This window comes from Tachypleus tridentatus, chromosome 7, assembly GCF_004210375.1.
Source record: "Tachypleus tridentatus isolate NWPU-2018 chromosome 7, ASM421037v1, whole genome shotgun sequence".
NCBI classification, from domain to species: domain Eukaryota; kingdom Metazoa; phylum Arthropoda; class Merostomata; order Xiphosura; family Limulidae; genus Tachypleus; species Tachypleus tridentatus.
Genome location: NC_134831.1, coordinates 19,150,160 through 19,166,373, shown reverse-complemented (window position 1 = coordinate 19,166,373; position 16,214 = coordinate 19,150,160). Strand labels below are relative to the sequence as shown.

At 35.9% G+C, this 16,214-nt stretch overlaps 1 protein-coding gene across 1 annotated transcript in view; it reads right to left on the bottom strand.

Moving 5' to 3' along the window:
* Positions 1 to 4,726: 4,726 nt before the first annotated feature.
* The window catches only part of LOC143255238 (uncharacterized), a 42,182-nt gene continuing 30,694 nt past the window's right edge, over positions 4,727 to 16,214 (bottom strand). The window contains exons 2-4 of the mRNA XM_076510580.1: positions 9,170 to 9,337; positions 6,694 to 6,865; positions 4,727 to 5,370 (exon numbers count right to left, since the gene is read on the bottom strand). Coding sequence (XP_076366695.1) covers positions 4,839 to 5,370; positions 6,694 to 6,865; positions 9,170 to 9,337 — 872 coding nt within the window. The 3' untranslated portion in view covers positions 4,727 to 4,838. The remainder of the gene's footprint in view (positions 5,371 to 6,693; positions 6,866 to 9,169; positions 9,338 to 16,214) is intronic.

Below are 16,214 nucleotides of genomic sequence, written 5' to 3'. Positions count from 1 at the left end.
CAGACCTTTGAACTGTTCAGAGAAGAGAGAACGTTCTGTGTATCTTCAAGTGGTCGATATTTGAGGGTCTAGAAACGTGAAGTAAAGCGATATTGGACTTGTATCGTTATCTACTGTGGCGTGTTTGAAGGATGGCTTAGTAATCGTCTGGGTATCATTCGCTTGCAGGGACGTACAGACTTCTATGTAGTGAATGGAAGATCCCTGAAAAGTAGACGTTACGTGAAAGAGATACTGCTACTCATTACTTGCCATTTTGCTGATGCTGTCGGAGATGGATCCGTAAATAGTAGAATAACACCTGTCCTCATACCACCAGGGTCATACAAAAATGTGTTTAGGATGAAGGAATAGAAGTATAATACAGGCCTGCCACGTTACCAGACCTAAACACAATTGAGCATGTGTGGAACTTGAGATAGAAACTTCTGTTTTGTTAACGGTTGTGTTTATCATTCATTTATTATTTACTTAGATCATTTAGTTTATCTCCGCATTTTTATTTGCATTAAAACGCTAACTCTCTGTTTATTTAATTATTTGTAGTTCGAGTAAATATGCATATATGATGAAACTAACACCGGCTTCCCTAGCGATGACTTACAGATTCTATTAATGTAGCAGAGATTATGTAAATTTGTTATCACATGAGATGTACTCTCGTCACCTACTCAGTGAATAAATAACCTATCAGAAGCTTCCCTAAGAAAAAGATTCACGAGATAGTAAATGAATTATTGTTAGTTATTACTTGATATTGTTATTAACATTAAAAGGTATATTTATATCACTATATATGCTTGAAACAGGATTGTGTTATTTTCTGGCACTTTTTCTTAATTCCATAATATCAAATAATAATGATATCCGTGATATATTGTTCATTAACATAAGTGTCAAGTTGTGGCCAGGAGCGTGTTATTAACTGTATTTAGGTAAGTGTTCAATTTATTTCTAAGTGTTGTTACAGCTGAATAAATTACCTCTTGTCTTTGTTGCTGCTGCTGTTGTTGAATCATGATTGTACTGGCGTATTTATTTTAGACCGTTAAATTGGTGTCCAAACATGAAAAGCAGGTATCAAAGAAGGAGGTTTTGAGTCCCATGAAACTAAAACTTTAAGTCGTTCACCCACAAGAAAAATGGTTTTTTGACGTCTCCACCCTCATACTTTAATGAATTCTCCTGTTGACTTGCTAATGTCTCCTTTTTTTAAAAAAAAAAAAAAAAAAAAGGTGACCACATCGTAGAATTAGTTATCGTACTCAGCTGGTTCTCACAGTTTTAAACTTTCGGTAAGCCAAACCAGAACCGGAAGCCGTAGAAGATCAAGCTAAAGATTCAAAAACGTGAACTGTACTTTTCTTGTATTATACAACTGGATCCAACTGTTGTAAAAATGGAGTAACCCAATATTCTTGTATTTTATTTGAGAAAGGTGTGTTTGACCATTACAGCTAGGAAATGTGTATAGCGAGAAGGAAGGGCTTGTGTAAAAAAAATTATATAAGCTAAATATAGAACATTCTTCAATTTTCTAAAAATGTGTAGACACTATTAGACTTGTGAACGTTTCTAGAAAAGTGGTTCATGCTTTATACGTCTGTGTGGAAACTATATTTTTGGTTTTAAATTTCGCGCAAAGCGACACGAGGACTATCTGCGCTAGCCGTTCCTAATATAGCAGTCTAAGACTAGAGGGAAGGCAACTAGTCATCACCAGCCACAATCAATTCTTGGGCTACTCTTTTATCGACGAATAATGAGATTGGCCGTCACTTTATAATGCCCACACGGCTGAAAGTGCGAGCATATTTGGTGTGACGGGGATTCGAAACCGCGACCTTTGGATTACACGTCGAATGCCTCAACCACCTGGTCATGCCAGGCATAAATATGCATGTGTAAGATGATATTGACACCATCTTCCCTAGCGATGACGTACAAATGCTATTAATGAAGCAGAATATTATGTAAATATATTACAACATGGAATGTGTCCTTCTAACCTACTCATTGAATCAATACCCTGCCATAAACTTCACTAAAAGAAGAGGGAGTCCCGAAATAGAAAACGATACACTTAGTAAATTATTACTGTTTGTCACTCGGCATAAATATTGAAAGGCGTTTTGTCTTCCTGTTTAATTAGTTTTATTTGTTTGTTTGATTTTCCTGATTCAATTATTGAAAATGATGATATTTATGATATATTGTTCATTAACATAAGAGTCAAGTCCCGGCCAGGTATGTATTTGTTAACTTATTTTAGTAAGTGCTGAAATTATTTCTAATTGTTATTATAGCTGAATAAATTGTTGTTGTTTAACCCTGATTGTAGCGGCGTGTTTATTTTAGGCTGTTAAATAATTGCTACAGTAGGTGGTTATAAACAGACAACTTGCTCCTACGACTGATTAAGGCGCTCGACTCATAAACCGAGGGTCACGGGTTTGAATTCCCGTCACACCAGACATGCTCGCCATTTTAGCCGTGGTGGCGTTATAAAGTTACGGTCAATCCCACTATTCGTTAGTAAAAGAGTAGCCCAAGAGTTGGCGGTGGGTGGTGATGACTAGTTGCCTTACCTCTAATCTTGCACTGCTAAAATAGGGATGGCTAGCAAAGATAGCCTTTGTAGCTTTGCGCGAAATTCAGAAAGAGTTTGTTTGTTTGTTTGTTTGTTTTGAATTTCGCACAAAGCTACTCCAGGGCTATATGTGCTAGCCGTCCCTAATTTAGCAGTGTAAGACTAGAGGGAAGGCTGCTATTCATTACCACCCACTGCCAACTCTTGGGCTACTCTTTTACCAACGAATAGTGGGATTGACCGTCACATTATAACGCACCCACGGCTGAAAGGGCGAGAATGTTTGGTGCGACCGGGATGCAAACCCGTGACCCTCAGATTACGAGTCGCACGCCTTAACACGCTTGGTCATGCCGGGCCGATTCAGAAACAAACAAACAAACAAATCTGCGAATGTACAGAGACTCGGAGCTACCTTCAACCAGGATTAGACTGAAATGCCCCAAAACGTCATTCACAATGTTATCAATAATACGGGGAATAGATACAAAGAACACAACAACAATAGAAGAGGTCCTACCAGATAATTAAACTCACTTCAAGTTTGCTCATCTCAATAAGTTATATTTTTCTTTGATATCTGACTTTTTTCGTCAATTTTACTTTTTCATTACTTGTGAGTTTTTCGATTTTCCTTGTTATTGGTTGCCTGAAATATTTGTTATGAAAAAGTTTCGTCAATAATAAAGCTTTCAATATTTATTTTCTACAAATTAAAAAAAAAATAGAACTTACAAAATCATAATTATACTTTAATTTTTTATGGGTAGTGTATACATATACATTTCAGGTTCAGATTTTGATCGCGTTTAAAGGGTATAGAAATTTTGTACATTATGGTTAACTAATAGTATACTTTAACACAGCAGAAAAAACAGTTAGAAGGTTAATGCACATTTTGTTTCTGTCTGTTTTTAATTTTGAGCAAAGCTACACGAGGGCTATTTGCGCTAGCCATCCATAATTTAGCAGTGTAAAACTGGAGGGAAGGCAGCTAGTCATCACCACTCACCGCCAGCTCTTAAGCTACTCTTTTACCAACGGATAGTGGCATTGATCGGGACATTATAACGTTTGAAAGGTCGAGCATGTTTGGTGTGAAGGGGATTTGAACCCGTAACCCTCATACTGCGAGTCGAGTGCCCTGACCACCAGGCGGCCATGCCAGGCCTCGTGCACCTTTCGACAGAAAGTTAATGCTGTTCAACTCTGTTGAGAGTTTGATTGCTCTTCGGCGGGTATCGAAACCAGATATTAACGTTATAGCTCCTCAGGCTCACCACTGAACCATCGAAAAACCAATTCAAGAAACAGTCGTTAACGATTTTCTTTTTAATTTACTTATTTGAACGTGAAATCTGTGCGACTTCTATGTAGTCGATAAAGCTACATGCAATATCATGGTCTGTTTCCACTAGAATAAAACAGCCTGAACTGCGTATTTATATGATCCTCTTTTTATTTTTTATTTAAATTTATTAACTTGAAACACTCACTGGTCATTGGGTAAAAATACATCCAGAATAGTTAAAACATCATAACTTAAGACACTGTTACATGAAGTAGTTTAAACAACAGTAATTAAAATCCTAAGAACAGTGTAAGTCATTCATTTATAAACTATAGAAGTGATAATTTTAGGGTGGGTGTATTGTTGAAATAACGCACCTTTATAAATAAGGTAAGTAAAACCGTGCATGGTGAAGGGTATTTATAACACTGTGATTCAAATAAATTATGCGACGAAATATTACAAGTTAACATGGTAAACTAATTCATAATTTTTCTACAAGGAAGGCACGTACACGAACGAAGGAATGCCCCAGAATAACTATTAATTATGCTAATATATACATTTTGTAGTTGATATCGACGAATCACCTGAGACAATACTAAGGATGTTTTGTAGATACTTTATTATTTCTGGGGTATGTTATGTAATTGTATAAGTATTAATATCTTACCGGAACAGACGAATTGCTAAAATTGTACGCATGTAAAAACAGATTATTTCAGCACGTTTAATGAATTTTTAAATTCATTCTTTAATATTTGCATATTTTAATGTTACAAAGTAAACTATTTCTTGTAAAAGAAAAAAAAAGAACTCCGAAGGTTATTAATCAGGCACATTAGTATCAAGATACATTTTTATTGTGTTAGAACTGACCAAGATAAATACAAAAATACAGAATTGGAAAAAAGTTTGTAACCTGAGGTCGTTTACTGAAACGTTTACCATGCGGAATCATACGTGTGCTAAGATCTGTACGTCTCCATGATTAGCACTAGATGGCGCAACAGGCGATCCATTTACAGAAACAATCACAGCATCTTGAGTGACCACTTGAGAAGAGTCAGTAGTTTGAACTATGGTAACCCTGTTAACGTCCATAGATTTTCGGATATTTTGTTCATTTCTGTTACACACCGTTTGGTTTGTGCTTATCTGAGACCCCATTTGTGTCACTAGACTACTGCGATTTGCACAGTTCCTGTCCTGACCACTAGGGGTTGTAACAGTTTGTGCAGTCTGACTGGACACAGTTAAATCTGTTGGGCGAGAGTGACAGGAGTCCACAAAGAGAGATTCGTGTGATAGGAAACTTAAACTTAACGACGCGTTGGGGCTGTGACTAGTGTCTGCTTGTATGGCACCGCTACCATTTTGCCGAGATTCCAAAGTATCCGAACTTGCTCGCAACGGTCCACCTGTACTAGTTCGTGACCGGTAACTTGGAGGCCGACTGTTCTCTCGTTCTACCAAATTCAAGGGTTGTCTAAAAAACAAAGAGAAAAATATGTCATATGTTTTTGTTTATAACGTTCAAATCAATAAAATATCTGTTTATTTCTTGTTTATACTTCAACACCTCGTGATTTGTTTTTGGAATTTCGCGCACAGCTACACGAAGGCTATCTGCGCTAGCCGTCCCTAATTTAGCAGTGTAAAACTAGAGGAAAGGCAGCTAGTCATCACTGCCCACCGCCAAATTTTTTACCAACGAATAGTGGAATTGACCGCCACATTATAACGCTCTCACGGCTGAAAGAGCAAGCATGTTTGATGCGACGGAAATTCGAACCTGAGACCCTCACAGTCGACCGCCCTAACCACCTGGCCATGCCGGGCGCACATGGTAGGCGGTAACCACTATTCCTATACATTCTAGCAGAACAAGCTTACTGTCGCTGCTTATTATGTGAGGAAGATGATTGCCAATATTAATCTTGCTTACTTGTCACTAATTGTATATATATGTGTGTGTGTGTGTGTGTGTATATATACATATTTAATAATTATTTTGAAAAATAACTAGTACGATACACTTCAATTTAAATGAAGTTATTTTATATACGTTGCTAATTAATCGTTCGTTTGTTTTTTATAACTCAATTTATATCAATTGTTAAATATTACATTTACGAACCAAAGGAGTCAAAGAAGTTAATGTTGGCAGTAACATCTTTTTAATATCATAGCACTTAACTTTCTGAAAAAAACTAAAACGACCTTCTAATCTTAAAGACGATATCTTAATATTAGTAACACCTATGCCCAGTTCAAAATAAACCAGAGGTGTCGCTAGGGGCTTAAAATATTCGGGTCTCGGGTTCATTTTCGGCACTTCAGTGTGATATCGGTTATGTTGTTCTTTTCCGAATTTTCAAAACAACAACAGATTATTCGGGACACTGTCAAATAGAAGTTGGGTACGATCCATGTATGTCAGTGACTAGTGACTCCTCTGAAATAGATGCATAATATTAGTAAAATAATGTGTCACCGGGTTTCGATACCCGTGGTGGGCAGAGCACACATAGCCCATTGAGTAGCTTTGTGCTTAATTCAAAACAACAACAATATAATGTGTCCAGTTTGAAATACATTCCGACCGAATTATAACAAAGTTGTCGCATTTTCTTCAAACGAGGGTAATTATTGTTTCTAACCCTAAAACATAAAATGGTAACTTGATCCCTGAATTATTGAATGAAAAAATATTTACAGTTTCGAATGTTTCACTTTTTCTAACAACAGGATGAAATCGAAATTACTGTCAAGGTTAAGTGTTTAGTAACAATAACACATAAAGACTAACCTCTGCAAAGTGCTTGGGTGTGAGCGATATGTTGGAGGTGGTGAAACTGTGGACGATGATGGTGCTGCCCCTTGTTGACGGTCTAGTAGAAGTAGTCTTAGGCGATATTCTTGCATGGAAGCTTGATAAGAAGGGGGAAGGGGCCGATGTTGGAACTCTGGATACATCATAGCTACAAGTTGGAAGATTAATTACAATACGTATGAAAATATACATCCAACAAACCGAAAAGTAAACACTGCCATTTTAGAAATAGCAGTGAGAAAGTCTAGTAATTACAATGTAGTTGCTGGTATTGTAATACGGAATCAACTACTTAAAATGACAATCAGCTGTGCGGAAGTTAGTTGTACAAACAATCCTGAGTTATCTTTTCATAAGCTTCCTAAACATCCAGTATGTGGAGCTAAATGAATTACGACAGTAAAACGTACAAGCCCGAATAGCATTGGCAAGGCTTAGAAGTCGTCGTGCCATAGACAATGCAGTTCCCATTTTATATCTAGTAAGTATTATTTGTATATACAGTGTGCCTTGTCACAGTTATATTTGCACAAATCGTGATAAAATCCACACCTTATAAATATTTTGTGCCTCCCGTTATCTAAATACAATGAGCCCATACAGGTAACGGGCAGTAACAATTTTATCAACAATGTGGCGTGTCCGTTGTCAAGACCCGTGGTCTTAAAATCCAGGGCTTATTTGTGTAAAATTTAAAGTAATATACAGCGAAGAAAGTTGCACTTCAGGGAAGGAGGGCTTATGTTGCAATATAATACGGTTGTAGTGCATCTAGACTGTAAATTTACCGCTGATACTGATGGAACATAAACAATAGGCCTAGCCACTAGAAACAACTACTTCCGTCGACTAAACTGTGTGTGCAGTTGGACATCTTGTACACTTTTCAGTCTGGCATCGTGCACCCAGCTGGCCACTAAATACTTGTAGGCACCAAAGGAGGTTTTGAGTCCCATGAAACTAAAATGGATTTGATACACATCTAATCTTAAAAAATAATGGTGTGAAAGTATCTTGAAATGCTTTTCGATGTAAAAAAAAAATATGTTGTCAGTACTAAATTTAAAATAAGTATATTCACAACTTGTGGGACTATAACGTTGGTTTGTAGGTCTAACTCGAGCCCACCGTTTGTAATGTTGACTAATTTACTGACATATGGTGTGATTGTCATTGCAAACGGAACGGAATAAGGATCTGTCGTGTCAAAAACGATTTTTTTCTCTACTTTTCTTCAGATTTTGACCTGCATATACTATCTAATATGCTACTAAATTCATGAAAAATTAACAGAAAACTATGTGTTTGTGTAGAGGCGGCCATGTTTTGAAAAATAATGTTTACGTTCAATATGGCCGTAAACTGTTGCAATGTTAATCTTGGTTACGTGATCGTACATGTATTAGAGGAATGTTTTCCATCATAATAGTCGGCACGATAGGTATACTAATGCCGCAATATTATACGTATCTAGATACAGAAGTTTTACAAAGCGTTTGTTACAAATTTTGACAGTCTTATCTGTAATTTATCAATTATACTACTAACACAGTGTGTGTGTGTATATATATATATATAGATGCAATTTAGTCCCTAATTTGGCAGTGTAAGAATAGAGGGAAGGCAGCTAGTCATCACCACCCACCGTCAATTCTTGGGCTACTCTTTTACCAACGAATAGTGGGATTGACCGCACATTATAACGCCCCCATGGCTGTAAGAGCGAATATATTTGGTTCGACGGGGATTCGAACCCACGACTCGGATTACGAGTCAAGTGCCTTAACCACCTGGCCATGCCGAGCCGATAGCAAACAGACGTGTATTAGAGCAGATGAATGTGTTGCCAATAGCATTACTATAACTCAGCAATGTTTTAATACCGTATATGTACAACTTGAACACTGTCGTGTTTGAATTTCATTATAAATGCACTATGAAATACATAGTTTTTTCTGAGGTTTTTTCAACTGCATAATTATATTGTAATTACATGATTTTTTTCAATACATGAACCTCACATATACAGGTTTAGTAACAAATGATCCAAAAATGAAAAATATTTTAGTAGATTCTGAAATGGAATGTTATTATCTTAAATATGTTTGTTTTTCAATCCGTTCACACTTGGGTACATAGGTGAATTTTTGACTGCATACTAGGAAAAACCTTGGTGAAACCGTGGTATACTACGTTATGTTCTTCCTTCCTACCTACCAGTTTTAAATAAATGAAACATTAATAAGTGTAAGAATTAAAGTATATTACCATGATAACTGAAGAAAAAAGTTGTAAACTTAAACCTTAAAATAGAAAAATGTGTAATAATTATAATACTTAAAAAAACTTCAAAATTATTAATTTTATAAAGAAAGTAAACCGCTGATACGTCTTACACTTAAAACTTTATAAAAGAAACTGTAAAACTTTAAATAAAAACATTCATACTTACCACCAAAAGGATGAAGTGGTCGGCCGAAAGGGGGCACTCTTGGCATAAACCTTCTGTTGGGCTCTGGATTATCTGACTGTAAGCCTAACATTGCTCGACACGAAGGGGCGTCGTGTGATGTCATTTTCCATGCTATTCCGCTAACTGTCACCAGTACAATCCCGACACCTTTTGTTTTTAAATAAAAACTAAATTAGCATTTTTAACCAGTGTTCATGAACTACAAATACTAATGATGATAACAAACATCAGTCTATAATCATCAGAGTTTTAAAACGAATATATAGATTTGAACAGTTTAGCAAAACACTGGGCTGAGAAATTAATGAACAAGTTCAGCAACACGAGTGTTTTATCTTTTTACCTGAAAAAAAAACATGATGTGTCGAAACCGTAAACCGTATTTAAGAAATAGTTTCATTAGATGGTCAGATGAAATAACGCTTTAATTTCATACGTGTACCACAAAAACAGTCTTTTATTACCAGCAGAGGAGATTAAGTACACTCATTAACTTCTGTAATTTCGTGCATATTATTATAATTAACATCGCCAAAAACTATTTAAAATAAAAGAGTTTGTAAATGGTTATGTAAATATAGGGCATACATGTAGAAATCCGTAAGTCCAATGGCATTTGCTTCTGAAACTTCGTAAAAATCATGTTTTAATAGGCTATATTTAGTGAAATACTGTGTATCAAGGATAGTTTGGTTGTTTTTTTTAATTTCGCGCAAAGCTACACGACGGCTATCTACGCTAGCCGTTCCTAATTTAGCAGTATAAAGCTAGAGGGAAGGCAGCTAGTCATCACCACCAACTCTTGGGCTACTCTTTTACCAAAGAATAGTGGGATTAACCCTCACATTATAACGCCCCCAAGGCTGTAAGAGCGAACATATTTGGTGCGACGGGGATTCGAACCCGCGACCTTCGGATTACGAGTAGAGCGCCTTAACCACCTGGCCATACCGGGCCATCAAAGATAGCCAGAGAGCAGAAACCTACTACGAATAAAACGTTTTCGACAGTTTGATCATAAACGGAAATATTAGAATTATCATTGTCACTATCGGCTGTGTGCATGGACTTTGTATAATTCAAACACACGCGACACCTATAAATATAAATAATATTAATCACGAATTATGGTGTGGTTTTTGTACCCTGTGATCTATACTGCAGCTAGGATCATGAAAGTAGCTTCTCTTAGAAATTAATGTTTCTTTGTTGTCTTTTTATTTTTGTTTTGTTATTTTTTTCGGTGACGTTAGTGGAGTTTTAATGGGCTTTACCGAACTGTTTATTTTTAGCTGTAGTTTCTTTTGTTGATTCAGTGTCATAGTGATTTATTTTTTATACCTTTTTCTAGCTCTCATTTGATACATCGCATTTGTATCTTTGATTACGATACCAATTCTTAATGAATTGGGGTTCGATCTCCATGATAGATACAGCACATACCGCTTATTGCATTGCATTAAGCTCGACAACAAACAAACACGGTGTTAGAATAATGGATACGTATTGTTGACGTACTGTCATGACGTAACACATTACTTAACGTTATCTTATAGATTCTTGCATTTTCATGGACCCTGTTGGATGGCTTTGAAGAGTAAGTGGATGCCGGCTGTTGGGTGTGAGTTGTTTTGCACATTTACTTCCTGCAGCTTCATCAAGTAGACGTTAGGTGGTCTTCTTATCACGCTGACACTGGTGAGATTACTCCTGCTGGGTTCGTGTCAGATTGCTTCCACTACAGTTTTCTAACAAATTTTTTTACTAACATGTTAGTTTATAGTTCGTGAGTTTTGCCCCACTTTGTATAGAAGATCCTCGGATTAAAATCTACTAAGTTAAATCTGTTCTTGTGTAGGTTGAAAAACAATAAATTACGCTAAAGGGTAGCCTGTGGGGCCCTTGTAAATAAGCTAACCATGTAACAATAGAATGGGCAACTACTTTTATTTGTTGTTATGAAGGTGTTGGAATTGAGTTTTCTAGCTGTCTAGCTGATTGCCGGAAGTGGAAAGTGTTGGAAATGACCTTTCCAGTCGTCTATTTATGGAAAGTTGAAGATGTTGGAATCTGCTCACCACGGGTATTGAATCCTGGTCTATAACAGCAAAAAGAGGAGGGTGTGTGTGATTGGAACGATTGTTTTAGTCGTCTATTTAATGAAAATATTGGAAACAAGTCTTCTACCTGTCTGACTATTTGAGGAATGTGTTAGAAAGCTATAATGTTTTCCGTAGCTCTAAAACATTTGTTCCTGTTGCTAAACGTGATTCGTTGCAAAACGAAAGTAACGAAACGACTGCAGGCCAGTAACGAAGTTTATATACTTGTGCTAAAAAGATCTCTTAAGATGTCTGCTTAAAGCAGTTCAGAAAATTACTGAAAATGGAGCTAGAGTATGTATAATTAGTGATAGAAGTTACTAGTGCTTCCAAAACTAGATCATGTAATTGATTTAATTCAAACTAATAAATTGTCTGTGTTGCGAAATCAACATAAAATACTTCATCTCAGATTTGGTTGGAAAATGTGGCTGGATTGCATGAATGTGAGTGAACTTGGAGTGCATGCAAGTCAAGATTTTGATAATGAAAATGGATCTGTACAAGAGATTTATTTCAAGTCAAATCGGTAGGGACACTGTGTTTAAACAAAATGAGATTTTTATCTGAACTTCAATTATCGGAAAGTAGTGAAAGTAGCCATAACTAAATCTAAATCAGTTATTGGAAAACATTAAAAGTTGCCATGACTAAATCTAAATCAGTTATTGAAAAACAGTAAAAGTTGCCATGACTAAATCTAAATCAGTTATTAGAAAACAATAAAAGTTGCTATGACTAAATCTAAATTAATTATTGGAAAACAATAAAAGTTGTCATGACTAAATCTAAATCAGTTATTGGGAAATAGTAAAAGTTGGCGTGACTAAATCTCAATTACTTATTAGAAAACAATAAAAGTTGTCACGACTAATAACTAATAACTAAATCACTTATCGGAAAACAGTAAAAGCTGCCATGACTAAATCTAAACTGATTATCGGAAAGCAGTGAAAGTAACCATAACTACATCTGAATCAATTATCGGAAAGCAGTGAAAGTAACCATTACTACATCTAAATCAATTATTGGAAAGCAGTGAAAGTAGCCATGACTAAATCTAAATCCAAACATTTCCTTAATTCGTCAAGTAAACCTGCTTTATGATAGTCATTCAATACTAGAAACTTTATATATGAAGATGAAACATGGAGATTTGGACGTAAAATAATTGGAGGTTAAATACTGTTTTCTTGTCTTTCACTAATTATGTCTGAATTGTAGACATTTTGTGTTTACTTGTATAGATTTCTTTTGTTACTAATATACATTTTCTGTTTCTCCACATCAAGTGAGCAGGGAGAACACGATAACTGTTAAGGAATAAAATTATCCAAGTCTTCTGTCAACGATGCTTCTATTAAGTTAAATTATATTATAATCCTTGATATCTATCTATGGTGGCCTTGTTAAGTCAACTTATAACTTGGTATCTGCTATTGCGATGCTGTTAAGTTAAACTGTATTACGACATTTGGCATTTGTCTATTATGGCGTTATCAAGTTAACAGATATTATGATTCCTGATATATGTCTATAGAGGTTTTGTTAATTTAAATGATATTATAATCCTTGATACCTGTCTATGGTGGCGCTATTAAGTATTATTAAGACTCCTGGCATGTGTCGATGGTCGTACTGTTAAGTTAGATTATGATCTCAGCATTTGTACATAGTTTACTTATGGAGGCAGTACCTTGCTCTGATATGTTCATTTGTACATAATTTACTTATGGAAGCAGTACCTTGCTCTGGTATGTTCATTTGTACATAGTTTACTTATGGAGGCAGTATCTTGCTCTGGTGTGTTCATTTGTACATAGTTTACTTATGGAGGCAGTACCTTGCTCTGATATGTTCATTTGTACATAATTTACTTATGGAAGCAGTACCTTGCTCTGGTATGTTCATTTGTACATAGTTTACTTATGGAGGCAGTATCTTGCTCTGGTGTGTTCATTTGTACATAGTTTACTTATGGAGGCAGTACCTTGCTCTGGTGTCTTCATTTGTACATAGTTTACTTATGGAGGCAGTACCTTGCTCTGGTGTCTTCATTTGTACATAGTTTACTTATGAGGTCCTGTTTTCTGTGCAGGAGAATGAGATGAACTGACACAAGTTGGAGGCAGTACCTTGCTCTGGTGTGTTCATTTGTACATAGTTTACTTATGAGGTCCTGTTTTCTGTGCAGGAGAATGAGATGAACTGACACAACTTGGAGGCAGTACCTTGATCTGGTGTGTTCATTTGTACATAGTTTACTTATGAGTTCCTGTTTGCTGTACAGGAGAATGAGATGAACTGACACAAGTTGGAGGCAGTACCTTGCTCTGGTGTGTTCATTTGTACATAGTTTACTTATGAGGTCCTGTTTTCTGTGCAGGAGAATGAGATGAACTGACACAAGTTGGAGGCAGTACCTTGCTCTGGTGTGTTCATTTGTACATAGTTTACTTATGAGGTCCTGTTTTCTGTGCAGGAGAATGAGATGAACTGACACAAGTTGGAGGCAGTACCTTGCTCTGGTATGTTCATTGTTTTTGTTCCTGCTCTAGTCCAGGTTCTCAACCACAGTGAAAAACCGAGTCGTTCTTTGTGAATGAACTTGAAATGTTTTCATTTTCCATCTTCATACATTCGTTTCTCTGTCTACGCTTCCTTTCTTCTGTTTTATGAATTCTATAAAATGTTCATCTACAGTTTCTTTTACATATCATGATCCAAAAGACTTCTGTGCTGGATGGTTAAATGTACAGTTAGGAGTAGAGCAAGGCATATTGTTAACTGATCCATACTCTATACTTTACTGTGTTATCTCCGAGTATAAATTAAAATTTTGTGGTTGTATAAGTCAACTTATACTTGGAGCTTTGTTGTTATAGCAATTCCAAAAATGTAAAACCTTATTAAGAGGTATTCATAAAACCACGAAGTTAATATTAAAATTTATGAATCCTGATATTCCAGAAGTGTATGATTTAGTTAAAAGATACGTCATAAATTATTAATTTCGATTTTTAGTGCTAATGTTAACCTACGAACACCACCACCTGCGAATTAGGAGTAGAATTACTTAAAACGGTACTACTTATTCATGTAATACATCACTACAGATACTTAGTGTGATGCGGTGGATATTAAGACATCAGCATCCAACACGTGACCAGACTTTTATCTTTTTGGGTGCACGTATCTTAATCTTAGACACCTCTGCCTACAGTTCCACCACACGAAAACATTTCTACATGTACTCCTGTGATTGGAAGTATTCGATGTTATGTATTTTCACTTAACCAAACTAAAATACGTTACTGCGGAGGGGTAAAACAGTAGAGCATGGCATCTTGTTATTTTAAGCACATGGTATCCCATCTCCTTATAGACTCTTAATATTTAAGCTTACTGGTGTGTGTTTTCTTATAGTAAAGCCATATCGGGTTATCTCCTAAGTCCACCAAGGGGAATCGAACCCCTGATTTTTGCGTTGTAAATCCGCAGCGGGGGATAAGCTTACTGTGTTTTGTATAGATAGTGATAATACTGGCTATCTGCGTAACTCTTTCTGGCTAATATTATTCCAGGTTCCATTTGTTTGCAGATTTTTTCTTGGTATGACCTTAACAACACTTATTTTTATTTCCTTCACGAAGTTTATTGCATTTATATATCCATTAGCAAAAGTACCGGTCCCCTTGTGACGAGAAAATTTTTAATTAATCTTTTAATGTATTTCATTGACTTTAAAAAATGTTAACTGTCTTGATCTCTTGGTTTCACTTGAGCCAAAGCCCTGAGCTACTTACATCGCCCACCGCTAAACTAATTGTTGAGCGTTCCAGTCACACTAAGAAACACACAACAATAACTTATGGTAAATTTACAGTTTTATTAAGTTACGTTACATTTTGAAATGTGAATGGCAGTGTGATTAATTCCTAACAATTTAGAGAAGAATATCCTGCTTGAAAAATAAAATTTGAAATCAACATTATTCGTGCCTATTCTCCAATCACTTCAAAAGTGAATTTTGGCTTTGTCTGCATGCGTACCTTTTCAAATGGGAGACACAAGGACGCTGGACAGACACCTGGTTCGCAATCAATACAAACCATTACTTTGTGCTACTAGTTTTATCGCTCACATACGGTGTTGTTTTACATTTTTTTGGGTTACATGTATTCACATTCATAACTCTTCTAACCCTGATTGTAAACCTAAGCTGGCTTTATGTGAAATAGTATATGTGGTTAGTTTTAAATAAATAACCTTTGTCTCTATTACAAACAATATACTGATCCATCATTCGCTAATAATTTGTTTGTTTTTGTTTTGTTTTATTTCTGGCAAAGCTACACGAGGGCTCTCTGTGCTAGCCGTCTCTAATGTAGCAGTGTAAGACTAGAGAGAAGGCAGCTAGTCATCACCACCCACCACTAATTGTTGGGTTACTTTTTTTACCAACGAATACTGGGATTGGCATACATTATAACACCCCTACGGCTGAGAGGACGTGCATGTTTGGTGTGACGGGGGATTCGAACCCGCGATTTGTGACAAATGCCGAAATACTAATTATTTCATGAAAGTGTAACATAAATAACTGATAACAGCACTGTAACAAGCATAATTATTAAGTTTCAACTAAAATATTGCTCATCAATATTCATTGCTTTATGTATTTGATAAAACTGGTGTTGTTAAATGAATTAAATAATATTTTCGCTTGCATTTTGTTGTTTAGATATAACATGCGTCATAACTTTAAACAGACTGAAATTCGACCTTCAGATGTTTAACTTTTCAGACTTAACAATTTATTCAACTCTGCCGAACGTCATGCTATGTCAGTAGTTTACTTCGGTGTTGTTGTTGACTCTGTACATAATAATTAACATATATAATCGTTACAAAGCAGCCTT